Below are 24,733 nucleotides of genomic sequence, written 5' to 3' on the forward strand. Positions count from 1 at the left end.
CACTTTTCTGTATTACCACCTCTGTGTAAGTGTGTAGAGTGGGCTGTCAGGAGAGAATGAGGGCAAAACCACCTCTCTGCGTGGCACTGCTGAACTGAAATGACATTTGCATTTCTCTTCGTGTCTCATGTTTAATCAGGTCTCTCTGTTCCAACACTTGTGTGCCTGCAGAGCTGGAGAAAAACTTGTACCGTCAAAAAATACGTGCGCTAGATTATTCCAGATGTTAAGATATATTTAAAATCCCCAAGTCTCACGCTTATTACCAAACCATTTACCAACATTAAGTGCATCCAAATTATTTCAAAGCTTCATCATTTTCTCTAGTATTTCTTATTAAATATGGCTACAAGTTATTTAAAACAATAATAATCACAAACGCCACCTTCTGCATGTGAGTAAAGGGTCGTAAAGGACGCTGCCTTCTCTCCATCAGCAGGTTCTCTATTTGAGTGAACACCATCACAGAACAGCCATATTATTCTCCGACACGGAATCGACATTACAGGGGTTGTCAGGACAACCAGCCATGATTCACTGTGCCTCAGATAGGCCTCCACCTTAGGCTTGAAGCACTAGCCATGAGACTGAGCAGATGCTGTGCCAGTCAGCCAATCACAGGTGAGATAGAGGAAAAAGATGACATCATAGGCAAATTAGGGCAAATGCAGCGACTATTTTGGTTGTCGTCTCCGCCTGCTTATGAACCCAGATTCACTCGTGTACTCTGGAGAAAAAAAGGGAAACTGAAGGCAGATAAAATATTTGGTTTCATTTTGGCATCAATTACAAATGTGGAAACTTAAATAATAACAAAAAGTATGACTCAGTCCATATTAACTGTCAAGGAAGCATTTTATCACACTTACTCTACTTGTCAAGTAAACATATATGGTTGAAAATGTAATAAAACAGTAAATAACATCATATCAACAGTAGGCTTGGTTATTTTAACAGAAGTTAGCGCTGGTACGCTGAACATGAATACTAACATGGTCATAGATTATACAGTATGAATAGGGAATCTACTTTGATGTCACACTTCGAGGCGTGTCATGATGGAATCTTAAACAGCTTAGGGGAGTTTCTTCAATATATCAGAAGAAGAATTCGTCTTCCTGCAGAAATAAAAGCGTACTACCGTTTACCTTGGACAGGCTAGTTCAGGTGACAGTTGGGACACATGTCAAAAATATTCAAAATGCAGAGATTTCAGCATGTGATGAGCTGCTCACTGCTGTCAACACTTTGGAGCGGTAATAACTGTGTTCTTCCATGTGGTATATATGTTGTAAAGGAGTCTAACACACCCCTTTAAAGGCTTTGTCCACATTAAAAAGCCTGTTCCTGTTCCATTTCCAGCTGTTGTGTGAAGGTGCACCGTCCTCCCTGTTAGCATCCATGGCCCACTGCCTTGGAAAGGCTGTCCAGGTAATCCCTCCCGCCCCTCCTCGCTCACCTCGTTTGTTCTGTTAACCATGAAACCAACCCCGTCTGCCCGTCGGCTGCCTCCTCCCCCAGACCGCGTCCTGCATTAATATTCAGCCGCTCGGCCAATCAGCGGCGCGGGGTGGATGACATCATGGGCTAGGGAACAGCGAGCAGCCAGTGAAGCATCCAGCCTGCCGAACAAGCTTGCTTTTTAGGGTCAGGAACTGGTCTGACAAGAGAAATGGCAATCCTGCCTTTAAACTGTCACTAGGATTGTACGCTTGGCGATGAATCCACCAGAGCTCCGGGCTCAACGGCAAAACACTGAGCAAGAGAATGTGAAGACATATTTCAGGTAATTCCCTCTCTCTCTGTGTGTGTGTGTGTATGGCAATAGGGGATGTGGAGGGGGGAGAAGGCAGAGGAGGGAGGAGAGGAGAGGAGAGGAGGGGGAGGCTGTGTATGTAGGGGTGCTTTGTAGCCTTCTTCTTCTTTTACTTCATCCACTCTGCATTCTGCTAAAGAAGGCAGCTGTTTCATCAGCAGGCTGACCGTGAGATGGAAATGGAGATGTATTTGTATGGTCATACACATCCCCCCCCCCCCCCCCCCCCCTCCTCTGCATCACATCATCTCTGTATGCACTCCCTTGTGCCTCGCAAATAGCATCTTTATTGATGGGGAGGTGTTAGGATCAATGGTGGCGTTTGTGTGTGTCTATGCGTGTCAGTCCTGGAGAAATGCAGCAGCTGCAGTGGCAACAGTGGAAGGAAAAAGGAGCAATGCTATTTCGGGTCTGGTAGACCAGAGGCTGACGGATGGATCAGAGCTGTATATGCTGTGGATGGGGCTGGGATGGATGCTTAATATGCTGATGGGGGCTCTTTTGTTATCTCTGCACTGCCTCACTTATGGCCTTTCCTTCTAGGGAGGGTTTCGTGAAGAGATTGCTTCTTTTTTCCCCCCCCTTTTCATTGATGTCATTCAATGACCACACAAGAGCAGAGACGCTCCGCTGTCTCCAACATGGATGTGTGTAGCAGTTTCATGGCGGCTGAGGTGACAGGGAGATATACAACATCTGGTCACCTGACTTCATTGGGGAGCGGAGTGGGGGTGGGGGACCGGTCCTATGAAAGCTGAGCTGCTCGGCCTCGGTTTCTTCCACAGCCGTCGGTGGTGGAGGGAGGAAGGAAGGCTTTGGTGAACGTGTGTGTGTGTGTGTGTGTGTGTCTCCCCGTCACCTCTGCTGGTTTGGGTTTGTGGTGTGGAGGGAGATTCTCCATCCCTCCGAAGGGAGCACAGTCATCCTCTGGTGTGTGAGGAGCAAGGCCTGATGGGAGACCTGTTGTCTTGGCTGTCGTGTGAACGAGGGATGTGAGGGAGGCTGTGATCACGGGGAGGGTGAGACGGGTGTCGAGGGGAATTGGGGGATGGGATGCCGATGGTCCCTTTGAACATTGGCCCGCTACATTGATATAGATGTGATACGTGGCCTTCCATTTGTCACCTATCTGAATGTGCAGACACCGATACAGCACTCCTCTTACCGTGTTCCCCCAAGAAGTGGATTTGTGTCTCTTTTTGGAAATATTAAGTATCTAACCACCAACACCATGGCCCCTGCTTTGTCCTTTATCCAGTTCTATAACACACTTCAATGATCTAAACGGTCTAAAAAGGTAAAAAAATAAGTGAGAAATTTCAGTCAGTGCGCAAAATAGTTGGTGCCAACACATTACACAGCACCGGGCTTGGCAGAAGACACCAGGCCTCCATTAATAATCGAATGCCGTGTCAAAGACAGTCAGAGATGCTGTGATATACTATGAGAGGGTCTGATATTTATACATCCTGTTGTGCAACTGATCTGTGGAACGGTTGCCGGGTAATTAGCTGCCTGTCTGGGTCTCAGACACTGCAACACATGCCACAGGCATTATATATATATATATATATATACACATGTTTATCTACACAGGTCTGTCACAGGCAGAACGGACGGTTCATAGCTCGGTGTTTGTGTGCCTCCGGGGGTCCGGGTAGAGCTGCTGACCATGGATGTGGTCACACAGGCCTTTTGTCTCTGTGTGAGTAACAGGCACCTCATGAAAATTTTATATTTGCAAGGAAAGCTCAGACAATCTGTTGCCGGTCAGAATGTGGTGACGCTCTGACTTACTGTGCATGTGCACTCTTGTATTACGGAAAATAAAAGTCAAAAGCATGCCGTTTATAGTGTAAACACAAGTTGTGCGGGCAAAATGGAGTCTCGGGCTCTGCTCTCAACGCAAATGTTTTCACAAATAACTAGCATTATTTGTATGAGAGATGGACAGACACCGATACAGATGTTGGTGAATCGGGTATCGGTGACTTCAGGCCGATCTGGTATCCGATAACGGTATTTTATTATTTTGCATTTGTTACATTTTGTTTTACAAAGTTACGAAAACAAAGTCAATGTTGCTTTGAAGCATAAAAGAATGACTGCTGTCTCTACAAATGGGACACATTTATTCATTAAACCCAAAAGGTATGGCTATCGGGACTGAATGAGTCGGATCGATGCATGCTTCATTTTCATTCATTCATTTTATTATGAACACCTATAGATTATTTACCTTTGAAAATGGACAATAACAATTTACATTGTTATTTACATTATTATTATTATGAGGTATTTTGTGTTCCTGTGTCATAAATGATGCTTTTTCTACTTCCCCAAAGTAATGTGACACATTTTGCTTAAATAATGCATTATTCTGTTTGATCTTGATTTGTCTGAGCCTCGTTATCTCTTAGCCACTTGGCTAAATATGCAGGATGTTTCAGTCTTTTCTTGTGTGTTTTTCGTTGCCATCGTCTGTCCAGACCCCATGTGACCCAAAATGAAACGCTTCATAACTCATCAGCCTTTATTTAACACAATCACAGACAACACATGATACAATCAGAACTTTATTTCTACACCCAAGCAATGCCAGGCATTTCTTTTTTCAGTGCGTCTGCCCGCGTGTCTCCGTGGCTATTAGTGTGCCGTTTTGGGCTTCCCCCCTCGTTTTCCACTGGCCGGTGTAATCCGAACACGCTCGCTAGCTTCTCTTACCTCACCTCGGCTAACAAAAGCAAAGTAGACACAGAACCTCATCTTGGCTCGCAGCCTGCTAACTGGGGCTGCGTGAAACATGATAGTACGGACACGCAGCACATACGGGTCGGCCCTCCATCTGTTGAGGACTCGTCCGGATGAGTTATGCTGCTATTGTTCGGTGCAGTTCCTTGCTTCGGACAGTTTAGCACCGCGGCCTCACATGGGGTGTTTGTGCGTTTTAAGGGCATAGCCGTCCAAAGCGGAGCAGCAGTTCTTGCGGTAGGTGTGTCAGCGCTACAGTCTGTGTGTTGTGGATTAGCATGTAAGGATTGGAAGCCATCTGGCCATTTTGTCTCAGAAAGGAGGGGGGGGGGGGGGGTGTAAGTGAGAGAGATGGATGGAGAGAGACAGGGAGAGAGAGAGACAGACAGAGGAAACACTCACACACTGACACATTGACACAGCTCCCTCCGTAATCTCCCTACTTGATGTCTGCTGTGCTTAGAACAGGGTTGTGTGTTTGTGTGTCCCCCCGTGCTCTTTGGGACAAAGACGTTACATCTGTGAGTTCCACCGGGTTTCTGACAAAGTCAAACAAACGTGGCTTTGAGATTGCGTTGAGAGGACGGGAGATTCTGGCGTTAAAGCCTGTACGGTGAGATGATGCAACGGAGGGCGAAGACGTTCCAGACGGATAGAGACCGCGGAGAAGAAAAGGATGAAATGTTGCAGAGGAGGAAACAGGTTCAGGGGGTTTAAGAGATTAACAAGTTTTGCTGGGTCAAGAGTGAGAAGAGAGTCGCAGAAACCAATGACCTCAGATTGGTATTGTTGTAAGCACACACACTTCAGCCCTTAGTTAGACCTCCACACGTGCTCCAGCTATAATATCTTTATAAGATGGTTAGGGAGTCTTAAATGCAGCAAGTTACTGAGTAAGGCACCGTTTTAGTGCAAAAATTAGGGCAAAGCGTGTAGTCGTGACGACACGATCCAAGTTTGTAACTTTAGGTAGAAGGGAATAACTCGTCTGTCACAAGTCACACCTTTGAGTTTAAGATCATCCAGAGCAGAGCTGTCACACTGTTTCTTTCCTAAATATACTAAAGAGGAGTTCAGGTTCTTCTCCCTGCTGCATGGAGGTGAAACTGTTCCGGTTGCTTCAGGAATATTTGTCCCACGATAGTGTTTGCCTATTCAAAAACCACAATGCAGCTGGATGCGTTAGGCAGGGGAGACGTTATCGAAATTAAATGATCGTCTTGTTGGAGTAATATTTTATCTGCAGGAGTTGTCGGACACGATACGGAGCCGGGCCGTCGAGATATAAAGACACACAGGAGGATATTAGACGTAACACCTTACAGACACACAATACATTCCTGGAAACGATACTGAAAAGCAGGTTCTGTTCTCTTTCCGTGTTCCCTTACAATGTGTTTCTAACCCTTTCAACTTGACTCGGATCAGGTGCACCAGCTGGCACTGCAGGAGGGAACCCACTCCTCTATATCCCTCCAGCTGGCACTCAACAGGCCCATCCATGCCACACTAATGCAAAAAACACAACTTACAATACGAGATGAGCAGCCTTTGTGCTTTATCATACGTTTGTACGGCACGTGGATTGAGAAGCTAAAGATTGATTCAAGGATTCAAAGTTCCTTGATTTTAATTGTATTAAGATGTGTCTTGTCTTCAAACATGGGGCACGAGGGTGACTTGGTATACATTTTATGACACTGAATGTTTTGGGCATCCCTGTGGTCCAAGACATGTGATCAATAACTGCATCGTCTTCCGTTTGATTCTCGTACCGTCAGCTGTGAGTCTCCAAGACTAACCTTCAAATGAAGGCATGCCATCAATCTGTTGAGTTGCTGACACGTTCATCTATCTTGTGTCTTTGTTGTGGATCTGAATGCACGCTGATTCATAATCTGACATCTTGAAGGTCAAGTATGGAACATACATGCAAAAGTACCTTCAAATGGACCTTCAGATATGATTGAAAATAACGCTCTGTCATGCGAGGTACCATTCATTGGCTCAGGGAGGATAGATAGGCATTGGTAATGTACCGGTATGATGAATTGTTTCTGTCAGGCAGAAATGTCTATGAGAATAAAGTGTTATAGAAATGTGCCTTGAATAAAATTAAGCCTTTCTGTCAAAGAGGAATAATCTTTCAAACCAGACAACCAGTAGTGTAAATAAGGTGGCAAATCCATAAAATATTATTAGCTTTTTTCCTACGTGACAGAATGAGCTAACATTATTAAGCGCATTCATTTTTTTACTTTAACCTTAATTTAGAATAATTCCACTGAGATTCTGAATGTCATTTCCGAGAAGGTCCTGGCCAAGATGGCAGCGTAACAACAAAAAACTACTGCGTCACTTTAGAGCACTTTTTTAATTTATTTTTTAAAATGAATCCAGCAGCAGTTTTGTCAGCTGCGACTGTTCGATAGTTTTATTTCATGCTTTTAATCTGATGTTGTTTACTTTCGGCTGCTGACGTGTCAGTATGAAAAGAAAGAAGTGTGCACGCAGCGGATTGAAATCACTCCAGAAAACAACCACCAAAGCAAATTATTTTGAGATGTTAATGCTAAAATTCAGATGAATATGAGAAAACTAGCATGGCAGGTTGTCTAAGTATATATGTGTGTGTGTGTGTGTGTGTGTGTGAGGCGGTTTTCACCCAAACTAAATATTAAATGACGACGGGCTCTCAAGCCTCCCCTGCAGGGGAGTTAGGGAAAGGAAGATGCCTGGTTAAATGAGGAGCCACGGTGGATAAATGGATCTCCAGTGTAGACCAACGTGTTCCTTCTGCTTTGTTTTGAGTGTGAATAATGTTATTTTACAGCTAAAGTAAGGAAGTCAGACATCGGGAAGATCTCTAGATCTTTTTTATCCCTCAGTTTTTGTGGTTTTTCCATCCCATCAGTGTTGTTGCTGATTAGCGTTGGACAAAATCAATGGACACTGAAGCAAAAGGGGCATTGCGGTAATCCAATTTTGATTAAATATAAAATAATCTTGCTTGCTGGACAAACAGCATCTCAACTCAAACTGCTCCAGCTGAGATCTGAGGTGGATTTAGTTCTGTGGAGTTCAGGAAACTCAGTTTGTCTTTCATCTTTATTTCCACTAAAGAAAATTCCAGTTATGTAACTGCTGTTTGACCCAGTTTCACTTCTGTGTAATTTGTATGACATTTGCGTGCAAACTGAAGAGTAATATATAAACATAAAAGGTGAAGAAGTCACCAGTATGCATAAGCTATAATAGGAGTTATATAAAGTTGACTGAGCAATTTACACATAACTAAAAACAAGATCAGACAGATGTCTGGCTGCTGGCTAAGAATAGATCACTGGTTACTGATTAGAATGGTCATGCATTGTGCTGTGCAGTGTTTGTCATCAGCTTCTGTTTTAGTCGACATCATTCAGAAGGATAAAGCTGCTACGCTGTAGGTTGTTCCAGATATTTGAGGGATGTAATGTAGGAAGTCAATATGAACGGACACAGGAAGAACGGTTGCATCCATCTAGGTTTGCTTTTATTACTGTGTAATCATGCTCTAGTTAGCATATTATGAATGGGTATAAATAAGCCTTTTATACCATCACAAATAAAAGACGTTGAACATTTCCACGGGTTTCTTCCAAGGCATCTGTATCGACTAAAAACACAAGAAAAAGTTTGATTTTGACATTTTTTCTGGAACAAAAGACACGAGTCGACTGCTAATTGAAGCGTTTCACACTTTACGAAAAGTCACGAAAACGCGATCAATGTTTGAATATGAAATGCAGCATCATTAATACCTTATTAAGTTTGTATTAATTGTCAGCCTGTAAATAGATGTCTGTGCCACAATCGACTTTGAAACTGGAAAAAAAAAAAATACAAACTTTCCCCATGAAATACGAGACAGTAACCGAAAGAGATTCCTGCTCGGTTGTGGAGTTGAGCATGAACTCACACCCCCGACTCACCTGCCACCTGTAGTAAGCAAACTGACGAGATGGCTGTGACTTGTCCCCTCGGTGAACCAGACGTTGGCAGCTGTATGCAAAGTGGAGCTTTTCAGTGGAGCGACCCAAACCCGGAGAGGTGGAGCCTCGGCAGACAAAAGCTGATATGTCAAACATTTTTATATCACGGTGACCGAGCCACAGACACAAACCGCCTGCAACAGTAACCGGCTGTGTTTTCATGTGTGTTGGCTTTACAGTGTCGCATTTCAGCTGTTAGTCAGTAATCTACTGAGTCGGACTTTATACGTGCCACCGTGTTGCGGATTAAACAAACGAGATGCAACGTGTTGATTAGTGAGCTTTAGAGGTGCTGGTCGGCAGATTTAGTTACCTGTGGATGCAGGCTAGCTGTTTCCCACTGCTCCCAGTCTCTGTGCTAAGCTACGCTAACATTTACCATAACTTCGGTATAAATCTTCTCTCAGCAAGACAGCAAATACGCGTTTTCCCCCAAATGTTTGGTTCAGTTTCTCTCAACCATAGTTCCTGCTCGCTGGAATATCTTGAGTAACCAGGTCACGATTTCTGGAAAGAGACGTGGCTGATGAGTTTTTCCAAATGTGTAGTCCTATTACGTGTGAGAGAAGGCAGACATTTCTACGGCCGATATCTCCAAAACTCAACTCAAAATATGCCTTTTTGTCTCTTTAAAGCCAGACAACGATGTTGATGTTGGGCGATTCGGCAAACGCCTGGATTACGTATCATCAATTCCAGGTCCGTTGCTGGATGCAAACTCTGGTACACACCCATGTGAGCACAAGTCCCAGGGAGACTGGACTGAAAAACCCCCTAGAAGTCCTGAATCCTTAGGAAAAATATCTCCTTAATGACTATCAGATGTCAACACTCAGGCACATAATGTTATGTTCCCCAGTAGAAGAATTACATTATGCCTTATGTTAAATTGTTCTATAAACTACAAATAAACGAATCAAATGAGACATTAGATTAGATGATTTTCTCCTTTGATCACTCGAGGTTTTGATCTTGTGATCGTAAAATTCTGCCTTCCCAGAATTGAACTATAGCACCAAACTCCTCCTCCCCAAACCTCCGTTTGAAACGAGGGGGGGGGGGGGCGGCATCTGCTCTGTGACTTTGTGTGTTTAAATCTGACCTTGAGAAGGCAGCCATGTGAGAGAGGAGCGCACACGTCGACATCTGTGTGTCGTCGGCCTCCAGTGCTCTAATGTCTGGGTGAAGTGTCTGGAATACGTGAAGACTCTTTGCTCTTTGCTGAAAGTGGAGCCAACTTTCTCCAACATTATTGTGTAGCATCGAGATGAAGGAGATAACAATGGTGAAGTGCTCTCTTCCTCCTCCTCCTCCTCCTCCTCCTCATCCCTTTGAATATGTCCTCTAGCTGTCCGTCCCATCCAAGTAATCAGCGTCCTTCAAAGAAGCACAGCCAAAGCTGAAGCCAAGTCAAACAGGGAGCGTGTCCTAATCAGGGGCATGAAGAGCCGGGCTTACGGAGCCCTCCCCCCACTGCGGGGGCCATTACTGGGCCGCCACGGGCTCAAGATTAGAGCCTCTTCCTGTGTTAGCCATTCAAATTCTGCATTAATGTTTGAAAGAGCAGAGAAAATGTCTGCTCTTCATGGATAGATTCATATTTTATGGGAGCGAAATGTGAAAACATCCTCAGTAATGTCTGAGTTGAGCCGATGGTTTCTGTGCGTGCGTTTTCCCAGACATTCACACCGTATATCGCCGTGGAAACGCCACATCCTACCAAGGCAAGTCGAGCACATCGGAGGTTGGGGTTGTCGTCTCTGACACATCGGCATGCTGTGGGTCGGTGTCACATTCATGACGGAGATCGGCCTCTTAATCATCCTTCTTTCCTCGTCTGATGAAATAGTTGAGCTTGGGTTGATTTTTAATGTTAGGAGACGAGTGTGTTTCAGAAAGAGGAGCCGCTTGTTTCGAGGACAGTGCCCACACTGACTGCTCGCCTGCCTGTCAGTCTGCACAGTAAATAGGTCAGTGTTTTATGGGAGTTGAAGAATCGAGTAATGTCTGGGCCTCCATGATTCCGTCATCTTTAGCAGTCGGAGCGCTCAGCAGAGATGCTGCAGGTGATTGACCAGACAGCAGTGACGACCAGAGTTTATAACAAAGAAACTTGCTAGAAACAAGTTACTTGCATGTTCCTGTTCTCCAAAGAGTTTTTCAGATGCTCTCCAATGGCAGTTGTGCCTGAAATGATCATATTGTGCTCACATTTGTTTTTCGAAATGCATTCTGCGTTGAATATTCCCAAGAAGAGTCAACGAAGCGAAAGGTGCACATCCACCCAATAAACCTCAATAAATGATCTTATGTTTGAATGGTTCAGAATGTATTTAGTTAGTCCAGATTATATCCCAGTTCCAGGTCTCGCTTGTGCCACCTGCACATGCTAGTGAATCCACATCTGTGCATGACCATATAGCACTTGTATACTGTAGCTGCAAGAATGTGCCAAGATTATGTTAAAGGTTAAAAAAGGGGCATCACTCAGAGCTACAGACAAGGTGGGTGTTTGTAAGGGATTATTCTGAGTAAGATCAATAAATTAAATTGTATACAGTATTTCCTCACATTGCTCCTGTGGTAAGGAATACATGAATACATGTATATAAATATGCCTTGTAGTCAATAGTCCGTGCAACTCTTTAACTTTAAACTCACGTGTCACATGAAATGACCTCCATGACTCGTCTTCTTTATTATCTTGGCAACCTCCATAGCTCTTTTTTGTTTGCGAACGCCGTTTTGTTGGCAACTCCCCGTCGCTCCCTGTCAACACTGCGACATTACTTTTCAAACAGTGGAGTTTTCACTGGGTTTTGTTGTTAGCGACACGCCTAACCTCCAACCCGAAGAGAAACCTGTTTGCTGCCGTTGCCTGGACTCAAACCTGGAACGCGTCCAAGAGGAGGGAAACTGCCGGCAGAGCCACCAGCATATATCTCTCACACGCTCCTGGAAGTACACCAGGAACTTCATCATCACAATCTACGGGCGCATTAAGATCATAAAGTGTTTCTCTGTAGTTATTTAAAATAGTGTGTGTGCCCTCCGGCTCCGATGAATCAACATGTCAGTGTAGTTAACCGATCTGTCAGGAGGGAACCGTCTTATCTCAATCCTTCATCATGTTCCACATTTCACTGTTGATGCCGATCTCTTGGGTCGACGTGTATAACGTGTCCAAAGTTTGTTACACGAATATCATCATCCACAGCGTGGTTTAAGGCCATAAAAGTCCCAAATAATATATCCAGCAGCGATCATAGAACCGTTTTCTTCAGCTGAAATGATCACAATGCAGTTTCTGTGTTACATTCTCTTGCCAAGTAAAACTAAATTGTTATTCTCATCACACCACCAGCAGAGGGGGAAAAATAAACACTGTCCAGTTCACATCAAAATTGTGTTGGAAGACCAACGTTTGATCTTTTTCCACATAAACGTAGTTTAGTTTATATGAATGAAACATTAGAATCCCTTTAATTACACAGTAACGGTTAATGTTATCTGAGGGAATAATAACTGGAAATAAACAAATCACTGTCCTGACGTGTCAGTTAGCTTTTAGTGGAGTTATAGAGCTCAAATATCCATCAGGTAATAATTAGTTGTCCAACCAGGAAATGACATTATTCCTCTTGTGAAACAATGTTTCAGAAGATGTGTGACTTGTGTAATCATGCTGTTACGGTAGACATCCAATTAAATCATGGCTTTTCTTATCAATATCACATCTTTCCATCTCATTCCTTCATTGGAAGCCAGTTCTTTTGGGGAAGTTTAGAGGGTGTATCCCGACAGATTTGAGGAAACGGTTACATAAAATTGTAAAGACCACAGTGAAGGCGCATGTGTAATTTGTTAGGAGGTAGTGAGCACTGTGTAAGAGCTGAGGAGTGGTCTTTGTTTGCTAATGTAGGTCTCCACTAAAGGGGGCGGCCTGGATGGCTCCGCTTTCTGGGCCGGCCGTGCTGCAACATCACATGACGGGCCCGGCCTCGGGGTGAGGCAGCGGAGGACTTTAAGAGGGTGGTGGGACGGGGAGATGGGAGACGAGAGGATGAGTGATGGGAAGGTTTACTCTTGCCGGTTTCTCTTAGAATCAACTGTTTTCACAGCTGAACAGACAAACTGGACACCAGAATCCACCTCACGTCGAAGTAGGCTCAAATTTAAAATAGCAGGTCTAAATATCTAAACCCGCTGCGCAAAAGTATCAGATGTGTTTGTGGAGAATTGTTCAGACCTGCAGCCGTCGTAGCTGTAACAGGAATCCTCACGTTACGATGTCAAACGAGGCCAAGGCTCTAAAAATACTACTTCGAAAGTCAACGGGTCTTCTGGACGCGTTAGATCCGCCTGAATGCAGGTAACAAGTCTTGATGTGACGGTCACATTTATATTAGCCGGCTCTGCTGCTCCAGAGACCAGAGACAAGTAATTCACCTCAGCCCTCCTATCTAGAGCCCACAATTCTCAGCACTGTGTTCGGAATTCACAAGACCTTCGAGTCACATGTTAAGTTCTTGTGACTGCCCCGCAATGCTGGAACAATTCAGGCAACATTTTTAACTAAATTAAAGAAAATTCACTGGCCTCCAGCTTTCCTGACATGAACTTCAGCTGCTTTTTTCTGTATTCCATCATCATAGACGTAATGTGTTTGGGTGTGTCACGATTGGTGATACAGGAAAAATCAGAACCTAATGCAGACGGTGGAGGAGGCAGCAGATGGATTTCAGTGATTTATTAAAGAAAAGACTAACAGAGTCCAAATTAAGCAGTCGGTTCAAGAGGCAGGAAATCAACTTGTTGGGAAAACCCGACCCTTGGAACACTAAACAGCAAGCAGACCTAAAGACGAGGGGAGAAAAAAGCCAGCAATAAGACAAACAAAGGCAGAGACAACTGGGCTGGTATAAGTAGGGAATGACTTGATTGGGGAAGTGAGAACAGGTCCAAGGACTAATGAGGGTCAGGTGAAACTAATCAGGGCGGCGCAGACCATCTAAACTGGCAGGAAACTGAGGCAGTGATCTGAAATGAGAGAAAACACACTAAACACTGAACATGAATGATGTGAATAAATGAAACAAAGAAAAGTAAAACTTCAGGAGCAGGGTGGATTATAACACGGGCTTGGAAAAAAAAAACACTCCTTCAATGGAAAATTCCAATATTTTCTGCCATTTTTCAAAATAAAATATGCAACAAAAACAACTAGTTCCTTGATATTGTATTTTTTTACACTTAGTATGTAAATCAGCCTACTAAATTCAAAGTTGCCATGACTCATGTTTGGTGCATCTCGAGGGATTCTGTAACCTACCAGATACCCAGATTTCTTCTAAACATTTCTTTTCTCTCTCTCTCTCCCTCTCATAGGACATTGTGAGTGCTACTAAAGATGTCTGATAGTGTCGATATTGAAGAGAAACCACCTGCCCCCCCCTTGAGAATGAACAGTAGTTCCCGAGACTCTTCGTTATTGAATCACGCCTCCAAACCGCTTCCAATGGCTCCTGAAGAGAAAAACAAGAAAGTTCGCCTGCGCTCCATCTTCCCCGGGGGAGACAAGAGTGAGTATCTCCCCCCTTCCACGCGTCGCCATCACGCTCACCCCCGACACACGATCCACGTCATTCGCCTGCGGATAATAATGCTGCAAATTCAACCTGTAATCTGGTTTTTGCTCGTCTCCTGCAGCAAACAAGAAGAAGGAGAAGGAACGTCCGGAGATTTCCCTTCCCTCAGACTTTGAACACACCATTCATGTCGGCTTTGATGCTGTAACAGGAGAATTCACAGTGAGTATCTCTTTCACCTGACAATCAGGCATATAAACCGGGACTGATGTGCTTCTAAAAATCCTCCTCCCATCTGACAGCCTGAGTCCTCGGCAAAGAATTTATAAAACTCACAATTCCCTGAAGAGAAAGAGTCAACTCATTCCTTCACGTAAAAATTGGTAATGAAAGTGACTGGAATGACAATCACTCCCCCCTATCAGGTGAAACCTGTGCTGGAATCCTTTAGTGCTTCTTGGTAAATTACATTTCAGCTGCAGTTTCTGTTGGCGGTAGATATTTAATTCTTATACAAGCCTAGTTATGTCGTACCATGACACAGTATTTCATTTTGAATTTGATCCCTCTTCCAGTTATTCATAGAGAAGGTCTGGAATAACATAAAAACCTGAAGTGGTTTCACAGAAGCAGGACTCATCTATAAAACAAGAACCACGTCTTGACAGATTGGTTCAGAACTGAAGGAATATTTATTTTGAAATAAAAAGAACTGAGAAATTTCATGACTTAAAATCAATTTCCTCTATTTGACATCCAGATGTCCATGCCATGAGTAACACATAGCTTCTTGTTCATTTGATAAGCTGCATCCTTATGACCCACAGAGACCCAGTTTTAAACCAAACCCCTTTGATTTCCCTTCTTTCATGGTTTCTGGGGGTAAACAGTTGATTACTGTTGATTTGCTCTGTGATCTCCCTCCATGTGTCATCTTTTTCTGCTCCCACAGAACAGTACACTCTTTTTTCAACCGTTTCTTCAAGTGTAAATATATCCACAAGTTTACAGAGATGGCATGAATGAAAGCCATTGTTGAACGACATTCGGCCTTTTGTAATATACTTAATGTCCACCGGGGGCGTTTAAGCGTGTAAAAAATTAATAGGCTGAAAAAGTGCGGAAATGCCTTAAAATAGTTTGAAAGAGTTGACATAGAACTTTTCACTTTTATTTGCTTATAGTTAGGTGAGAAGCTTGAATGTTGCATTAAATATGTAGCTGCAGCCAGTTAGCTTAGCTTAGCATGCAGACTGGTAGCAGAGGAATCAGCTAGCTTGGCTCTATTTAAAAAAGTGGGAAATCTGCCTAGCAACACTTCTAAAGCTCACTACTTATCAGTTTTATATCTTGTTTGTTCAAACTATTCAGGAAACTGTGAAAACAACAAGTGATGGTTAAGCTAGCTGTTTCCCACTGCTCTTCATTCATGCTAAGCTAAAGCACAGAGTGAATTCGCTTATTTCCTAAAATGGTAAATCCTTTCCTTTACGATGTTGCTCTGCTAATCAATTCCAGGAAGTAACTCCAAGAAAACTCATTATCAAATGCATTTTTTTTTTTATCTCCAAATACAAATGAACATTTAGGACATTTAGCAGATGCTTTTATCCAAAGCGACTTACAATAGACAGACAGAAGCTCTACGTCGACAACACTTTCTGTGATTGAAGTACCGTTATCAACCAACACTCGTTCCTCAAGACAAAAACTTAAATGTTACACCCTTTAACATTCATCCGTGCAGGGCATCCCGGAGCAATGGGCGCGGCTCCTGCAGACCTCGAACATCACCAAGCTGGAGCAGAAGAAGAACCCGCAGGCCGTGTTGGACGTCTTGAAGTTCTACGACTCCAAAGAGACCGTCAACAACCAGAAATACATGAGCTTCACCTCGGGAGGTGAACAACACTAAAACACCGATCAAATAAAAAACCCACCAAATACTGCAAAGACATTTTATATTCGTCCTTATGTCTAAATCCAAAGATTATGATGTAATGTTCCTTTCTGTTTTCAGATAAGTCGGCACATGGGTACATAGCGGCGAACACTCTGGTGAGTTCTTTTAAATCTAAACCTACTAAGATTAACCTAAATCATACATTTGATGCTTATTAAGAGTGTGGAAAGCACCGTGAAATGACTATCTGACAGAATATGTGTCAGTTAATAACATCTTACTCCTGTTTAATGCTCTTTTATAAATGAAACACGGTGTTGCCGATTAAACATTTGACTTTTTCGTTGGAGGTCACTCGGTTTTATTAGGGGTTTTATTGCTACACTGCATATGCTACACTGCATATGCTACACTGAACTCCCTTGACTGTCTGGTCATCATAGTAAAAAAAATCCACCCAATCTCCGGCTCTTAGCCATGCACAAACTCTGCCACATTTCATAGGAAAAATCTCTCAACTCAAAAGATGATTTTAATGATTCATAGGCGTCTAAACGTGTAATAATTTAACAGGTAAGTTGCAACACTGTGTGGCTTTCTTTCCTCGCCTTGAACAGAGCAGTTATTGCCTCTCTGGCCGCAGATCTTCCTCTCTTTGCTCGGTAACTCCCGTCTGGGATAGTCTGTGTTTCTTTCCAGCACGTTCATTTCACTTCTGCCTCTAATGGGCAAAGTGTGTGCGTGCTCCCCTTTAGAGGCTTACTGTGCAGCATATTGCCCTGGATTTCTGCATACATGCCAATCAGTCCCCAGTAAATGTGACTGCTGAGAGCCACTGCTGCTCGTTGTTTGTTTTTCCAATCTACTCAACCAGATTTTGAAATACCCATAGGCGAGCTTCACTGGAGGCTCAACTGCATCTAGAAGGACTCCCGCTGTGCTGACCTCATTCCTGGCTTTGACCAGAGTAATCTATGCTTTGAATGCCTTGGCCCGTGCACGCTCAGCCGGGTGAAGGAGTGGAATCCAAGTCTGTTCAGCGGGATTCGCCGGGCCCCCCCAGGCAGACTACAATGGGATCACTTAACGCAGAGCCATTGCTCGTGAGAGCTCCTCGCCAGTGAAGGGCAGGCGGGTGTGGCAGTGAGTCTAAAAGGTTGTGCGAGCCCAGTGAGTTTGTTTGAGAGGCCGTCACAGCGGTCCTCGGCCTGCAGAGGTGACTCAGCTGTTGGCCACAGATTCCGTCCTGAGGTTTGGACCGCATCGTCTCAGGCAAGCGGTACAGGAGAGGTGCCAGTATTTGGTCAGTAGACAGAAACAGTACAGTTACCTGATGCTTTCTGTCAGATTATTACGAAACACCAGCTTCCACTAACCTGCAATGCAGGTAAATATTTGAGAGCTGTTACATGGCTCGCTACAGTCTACCCTGCAGTTTTCTTCTCTGGCTGTTAAGGATTAAAGAGGAAATATAACTTCTTTGATACAGATGTATAGAGCCTCGTATTGTGAAATCTCTGTGTTCGGGCTCGTCGTTGACCTCACCTTGACCTTAGCTCAGTGAGCGTCTAGAACTGCAGATAATGCAGCAAGGAGTGGACGCCGTGTGCATCATAATTCAAGCTTCTGTTAGACCAAGTTGAAATTAAATGTTAGATTCCAGTCTATCTTGGTAAGACTTCACTTCCTGTGCCAGACGTCCACTCTAACGGACTGAGTAATATTCTCAGTGTCCTCCTCTACAATACCAAGACGATAGATTCACCCAGGAAATTGTTTTGGCAGGAAAACAAACACTTTGTTGCTGCTTTAAGTGATTAATAACTTGATGTTTGTGTCCTGATTTCACATGTGAGGAGTTTTCCCTATTTAGCCTTTGATTCAGTTATATCTTTCCTTTCATATTAGTTCGACAACCCACCAGGAAGACCTGAGTGTCAGACCACAGAACATGAAATAACTACGTTCACAGCGGTTTACCAGTTTGTTTGTTTATCAGAGAGTCTGAGCTTCACCTCACGCTGTCCTTGACATTTCATCTCTTTGATATTACCGTAGCGTTAAGATGAGTCATGATAGCTTGCAGTTTGGGCATGACCACAAAATAAGTTGACATCCTGTAGCAAACCGGAGCGGTCAGCATTGATTTTGATACGCCGTAGCAGCTCGATATAATTTGTCAGATCATTGTTCGTCCCCAGACTGTCATTCATTTCCCCAAATGCAACAGTTTAATCCCCACAAAGACAGTTAATTGGAAATGTATCGTTGTTCAGAACAAACATCGCAAGGACGTGATGCAACGTTTCTTTGTAACATGGTCATAATTATGCTTGTCATAAATGTTTAATAGTATAATAGAAAACAGCATATGTTCAGTCAGATCACTGAGTTTTAGAGCCAAGTCTCTTCATTGGAAACATTTTCCTCTGAGTCACAATCATGCTTAAGCATTCAAAACAATTCTGCAAACATTATTTTTGCTAACATCAAACAACAACATAGTGGAAAAGAGCTCATCCTTGTAACACATCCGTCCGTTTGAGGGCTTTACCATGAAAGTACTCGGGATAACGATCGAGGCATCTCATTTTAACATGTTAGCAGGAAATTTAAAATCTGGTACACGATGTGTGCATGAACATATCGTCCATATAGCAACGTTCAAATAATAAAAAGCTGAGCCCGATAATGTCCATCCCTCGGTAGCGGACCCCTGCCCTCTCCCTCCCCCCCCGCTGAAGTCCACCTAACTCTTAAACACTGTGTGGGTTTGTTTTGAGTAAATCCATTTTCAACCTTCACATTCAGAACCGGCTGCTGTCATCTGGGCCTCCTGTCAGCCTTAGAACCTGCAGCGCATTATTTGACAAGGTAACTCCTCCACATTACTTTCCACATGATGTATCTCTGCATTGGCTTTGAAGCTACATTTGATCTCCTAATTTCTGATTATTCCCACTTCAATAAAAGATTTTAGACACATCATCACTCTCTGTATTGACATTTAATTTGGGGTGGGGGGGCGTATGATTGTATATATATATTTTTTGATGTTACTGCTGTATTTGTTATCTTCCACAAGATCGCCTCTTATTTTTGAAATGGCAGGGCAGGGGTGCATGCCACAGAGGGTTGTGATGACTGTGAAACTGCATGTATGAGCTCACATTCTTTACAAAGATATGCCTTCATCACCATTGTAGACATTACCGCATGGCTCTGTTAAAAAACAACAAAACACATGGCACTGCTTACAATTATTATTCATTTGGGCACTGCAGTCTTGGCCCAGCCGTCCTTGGAGCGGGTCAGAGGCCAGAGTATGTCTGAATGAAGGACTTTGACTTTCCTCCAGCCAGAAACTTTCCCCTTTAATCACCAGAACTAAGCTGCAACGCTTCATTTATGCATGACGAGACTGGAAGTGGATGAAATGTTTCCACTCCATGAGAGGAAGATGATCCAAGGCTAGAGTTTTTTTTGGATGGGGTAATAAAAGGCAGAGCATTAGGCATAATAAATATGCCTGAGACGTATTAATCTTGACTTGTTAAAAGGTATCTACAGTATCAAAAGGATGTCTGCAGTTCATCGCCGTATTGCACGTCACTGCAATGTGGCAGCATGTTTCCTCCTACAGTGAAATATAGCAGTTTGATCATTTAAAATTAATTCTCATCGTTGGCTGGTGGCACACCTGACCCGACCCAACGTAAAACCCCTCAGATGAACCGCACTGAATGGCACCTCACTCTCTTAATGTCTCTTAGGCTCTCACTGACTCATAATACCTCCCTCCACTACTAACACCATTGCCTTTTGGCAGTTTATCCCCATTCATATGTGTCTGTTTATCTGACACAAACATGTCAGATGTATCACAACAGATGAACTGTGTTTGGTTTATGTTGATCACATGTGCTAGGTTATGTCACCTCTTTTGATGAAGACGTTGATATGATGTGAATCTGTTACAAAATACAGCTTATGTCTTATGAGACAAATTTCTTCTGGACTTCAGCTGGACCCAGACTCTGTTCATGGCTGGTTGTTGAGTTTGGTGAAGATGTGCACATACTCCTCTTCATCCCATGCTGCTACATGTCACATGCATCCAGACTCACTTACACCTCTACCCTCCAGGGTGCCAAAACATCATCGTCAGAGCCTCCCATCGCTCCGCCCGTGTCAGAAGAGGAGGATGAGGAGGAGGAGGAAGAGGAGGAGGAGGAGGAAGAAGAGGACGATGACGACGAGCTGCCCCCGGTCATCGCACCTCGGCCGGAGCATACCAAATCTGTGAGTTTATTAACACGCCGCCAATAAACGGGTGAAATCGCTCCGCTTGCCAATGCGAAATGTGCTTTCCTTCGTCCTCACAGATCTACACGCGCTCCGTCCTGGAGCCCAAACCTCCCACCCCCGTGAAAGAAGTGGTGACTCCGCCGGAGTCGCAGGTCCAGCCGGATAACACGTCCAACACGATGTACCGCCACACTGACCGCCAGAGGAAGAAGTCCAAGATGACGGATGAGGAGATTCTGGAGAGACTCAGTACGTCTCCCAGACATTTTTCTATGAGTGACTTAAACGATTTAAGACTTTGTCTGCTAACTTAGATTTCCACAATTTAGTTTAGTTTCTGTGAAATTGTGTCCATAAAATATCATAAAAACTCTCTACACTGCCAGGAACTATTAAAAACAATTAAAAAGAACATTTCATCCTCATCCAAAATTGTACAAAGTGAAGTTTAAATCCACACATACTGAGGGTTAATTCACTGTGTGCTGATTCAGCCGAAAGGCTGGAAATTTGGTTTCCAGTGGGTTTTTTTCCACACATTATTTCTAGTGCACCGATTTACAAGTATTATGCATAAGAACAGGGGCACTAATGGAATCAAATTTGGACAAAGAAGTACTTTTTGCCATCGATTGCAGCCTTCCCTTCACCGCTCCTCTCTCTGCAACGTAACTTAAGCCCAAATGACCAGCCTGCATGGTGAAGTAGAGACACATGTAGTTAGAGGAGCTGCACTCGGAGGCAGGGAACGTCTGAAAGGTCCTGCTGTGTTCTGTGCTCAATCATTATATATGTATATATATATGTATATCTGCTTTTCTCTGACTCAGGGAGCATCGTGAGTGTGGGGGATCCCAAAAAGAAGTACACGCGCTTCGAGAAAATAGGACAAGGGTAAGTTCATCCACCATCGCAAATTAGTCGTCACAGTCACTGAAAACAGCAATTTCAGGAGCAGTCAGTCTGGCCAGGAGACCCGGAGCCGTGGTGACCACGTTTGTGGTTAAGAAGACAGGAAATGAGAACTGTATCCCGAAACAGCCAGGGGGCAGATTAGTGAAACCATCTCTGTCTCTCGGCGTGTCTTCCTGTGTTTCACACATCTGCACACACCGTTATCTGCTCTGACATGCTCGCTATTTCCATATTTGATCAGGAAGCTCCTATCGTGAAGTAGATAACTGTATATTTACTCTGCGCCGGGTTATCTTTAACTTATTAGTGCCAGAAACTGTGCGTCATTATTCACACAGCAGCTTCTGACTGTCCACAGGTGAAGCTGTCGGCAAAGAGAGAAAGAGGAAAGCCGAAATTCACAGCTGAGCTTTTTAGTATCGTGAGTGGCACTTCCAAATAAGGACAGAATGGCTGCATACCATTCCTTTGACCAGCCATTGGACACCGTATACGTTTCTTTGTGCTCATCACTGTTATGGGAGTGAAAAGCACGTATGTTTCTTTGGTAAAATGATTTCTTACAGTTTATTAATGAAGAGACAAAGAAAAAGTCTGGCGTCAAGTGAAGACTGTTACAATGTGGTAGTTTGTTCTTTTATGACATTAAATTGAGCGAGTGACATTTAAATGTCAAGGGAATGAAGCTGTTGCCGTGTCAACATGCTAACTTGTCCCTTCAATCTATTTATATATTCTTATGTTAAGCAGTTTTCTTGTTAACTGAAATGAAGTTACTATGGGTCAGCTGTCTGTGCTGTACTAAATCTGATGCTTACAACTTAGAATTGGTCTAATTTTCAGAGCTTTCTGGCTGTATAGAAAACATTATAATCACATGATAACATCTATTTTGGATAATATCAAAAGACTTAGGCAGTAATGTGATTTTGGTCTTGTGTTTCACCAGAGCATCCGGCACCGTGTACACTGCCATCGACATAGCGACCGGCCAAGAGGTCAGTCAGGTCCCCTTTATCATACTATATATATATATATATATATGTCACACTCTGTATATGTTATTACTCAGGCTTCCTCCTGTTCTGAGCCTTAAATTCCTCCGTCTATACTCTCAGGTGGCCATCAAGCAGATGAACCTCCAGCAGCAGCCCAAGAAAGAGCTGATCATCAACGAGATCTTGGTGATGAGGGAAAACAAAAACTCCAATATAGTGAACTACCTGGACAGGTCAGAGGTTAACACATCACACAACGTGAATACAAGCCTGAGGTCAAGGCATATTCATGGTGAATTTGCCTCAGAATAGAATTTTAAAGCAATTGCGTTACAAGCATCTAAGTGATGTTTTTTCTTTTAAACTGCTTGTCTTGTCGAACCAGCACTCAAAACACTGAATATATTGAATTTGTTGTTATATAATACAGAGAAAAGACACAAATCCTACCAACTTATATCATTTAACACTCTAACAGGACACTAGCAGGTATAATGCTGTTATTAGTTCTTAATATGAGTAATTAAGGTTGCAGCAGTATGAATGAATCTGATGTTCAACAGCAAAGATTTGTGGTCAGAACTTTAATGCATAATGTTTGCATTAATGACATTGAACGATCCTCCTTCCTCATTTTGCCTTTTAATGTTGGTCATCATCAAGTACATGACTGCCATCTACTGTTTCAAAACACGGAGAATACTTTAACCATTAAATATGTTATTTTTATGGCGACAGGCCTGTCATACTAAACCTGTATTTTCCTTTCTCGCTTGTTGTAGTTACTTGGTAGGAGATGAGCTCTGGGTGGTGATGGAGTATTTGGCCGGTGGCTCGCTGACAGACGTAGTGACTGAGACCTGCATGGATGAGGGCCAGATCGCTGCAGTCTGCAGAGAGGTAAGAAGCCAAGTTTGGACATCAGCAATAGCTCCCGTAACTTCTGTGGCTATGACGAGCCATGTGGGCGCATGCAAGCATTTTAACAAAACACTTCATCCCAGTCAAGAGAATGTGTGCCTGTAGTACCGGCTTCCCTTTGTATGTGTGGGTGTCAAGTAGATGCGTTTCAAAGCTTTTTGTCTCTCTCTTCAGTGTCTCCAAGCCCTGGACTTCCTACACTCCAACCAGGTCATCCACAGAGATATAAAAAGTGATAACATCCTGTTGGGTATGGACGGATCCGTCAAGCTCAGTACGTATTATTTATTTGCCCTTGGCTTCAGTGGGGACGGATTAAAGTAAAAAGCACCGTTTCTGAGAAGCGTGTGAGATTTATGGGATGGAGATGGTAGAGTGATGAATGAAACACCACTTAAATGAAATACATGCAAAGTCAAACTGTATGTTTAAAAGCCGAAACACAGACTCTTAACACACACACACCTCTCCTCTCTGTCGCCCCCTGCAGCCGACTTTGGCTTCTGTGCTCAGATCACGCCAGAGCAGAACAAGCGCAGCACGATGGTGGGAACGCCCTACTGGATGGCGCCAGAGGTGGTCACCCGGAAGGCTTATGGGCCAAAAGTGGATATCTGGTCTCTGGGGATCATGGCGATAGAGATGGTGGAGGGCGAGCCGCCCTACCTGAATGAGAATCCACTCAGGGTGAGACACAAAAAACGCAGCCACAACACAGCTCCCTGGTGGTCATACAGTATGCATGGAGATGAAATATTTAGTTTTCTTCTTCTTCTGTGTTACCCTCGTTTGATGGTCTGTTTGATCTCATCCGTCTTCCCAGGCGCTGTACCTGATAGCCACCAACGGGACTCCGGAGCTGCAGAACCCTGAGAGGCTCTCATCTGTGTTCAGAGACTTCCTCAACCGCTGCCTGGAGATGGATGTGGACCGCAGAGGCTCTGCCAAGGAGCTGCTCCAGGTACAACCACACTGTCATGCCCTGCAGATGTCGCCATCACTAAATCATCATCTATTTCTAAATATAAACACCTCCCTCTTTGGCTCCATATCGACATTTTTGTACCCTCTCTTGCAGCATTCCTTCCTCAAGCTGGCGAAGCCTCTATCCAGCCTGACGCCTCTGATTGTAGCTGCAAAGGAAGCCATAAAGAACAGCAGTCGCTAGGGAGTGCCCTCTGTCCCCACCCGAGGCTGGAGCCCTGCCTGAGACGTGTGCGTTCATGGGGGCAGGGGCTTGGTTGTATGGGCGGTGGGTGACGTGACAGTGGCAGCACAAGGAGGGGAGGAGGGGGGTGGGGGGTGGGATGGGTATGGGGGGGGTTGTGCGACTTACTGTGACAGCACAAGGACAAAAGACCCCCAGGCCTCATATGTAGGACGGACATCTGGCCTTGCAGCCTCTCGGCCCATGCTGCTGAAAAGAACTTGCCTCCTTGTTTACTTCTCCAGCACTCTGTACATGTAGAGCAGTCCATCACAAGTGTGTGTGTGTGTGAGTG

At 43.9% G+C, this 24,733-nt stretch overlaps 1 protein-coding gene across 2 annotated transcripts; it reads left to right on the top strand.

Annotated features, from left to right (window-relative positions):
- Positions 1-1,575: 1,575 nt before the first annotated feature.
- Positions 1,576-24,714, top strand: LOC311025967 (serine/threonine-protein kinase PAK 3). Of its 2 annotated transcripts, XM_084029184.1 has the most exons (16): positions 1,576-1,786; positions 13,987-14,180; positions 14,308-14,408; positions 15,934-16,087; positions 16,207-16,244; positions 18,901-18,963; positions 20,236-20,391; positions 20,475-20,646; positions 21,228-21,291; positions 22,262-22,310; positions 22,431-22,543; positions 23,093-23,210; positions 23,406-23,505; positions 23,722-23,918; positions 24,055-24,192; positions 24,310-24,714. In XM_084029184.1, exons 2-16 carry the CDS (start codon positions 14,009-14,011, stop codon positions 24,397-24,399), a joined length of 1,725 nt encoding a protein of 574 aa, XP_083885310.1. In that variant the 5' UTR covers positions 1,576-1,786; positions 13,987-14,008; the 3' UTR covers positions 24,400-24,714. The 2 variants fall into 2 exon arrangements, with proteins under 2 accessions (XP_083885310.1, XP_083885311.1); XM_084029185.1 differs by lacking the exon at positions 18,901-18,963.
- The last annotated feature ends 19 nt before the right edge of the window (positions 24,715-24,733 follow it).

This window comes from Eutrigla gurnardus (assembly GCF_963514095.1).
Source record: "Eutrigla gurnardus genome assembly, chromosome: 15".
NCBI lineage: Eukaryota > Metazoa > Chordata > Actinopteri > Perciformes > Triglidae > Eutrigla > Eutrigla gurnardus.

What these genes read in the sequence shown, in the direction of transcription:
- LOC311025967 (XM_084029184.1), top strand. Translation starts at nt 14,009, where the DNA reads ATGTCTGATAGTGTCGATATTGAAGAGAAACCACCTGCCCCCCCCTTG. An exon ending in CTTCCCCGGGGGAGACAAGA is followed by an intron (nt 14,181 to 14,307) that starts GTGAGTATCTCC and finishes CGTCTCCTGCAG; the next exon opens with CAAACAAGAAGAAGGAGAAG. An exon ending in TGAATGAGAATCCACTCAGG is followed by an intron (nt 23,919 to 24,054) that starts GTGAGACACAAA and finishes CCGTCTTCCCAG; the next exon opens with GCGCTGTACCTGATAGCCAC.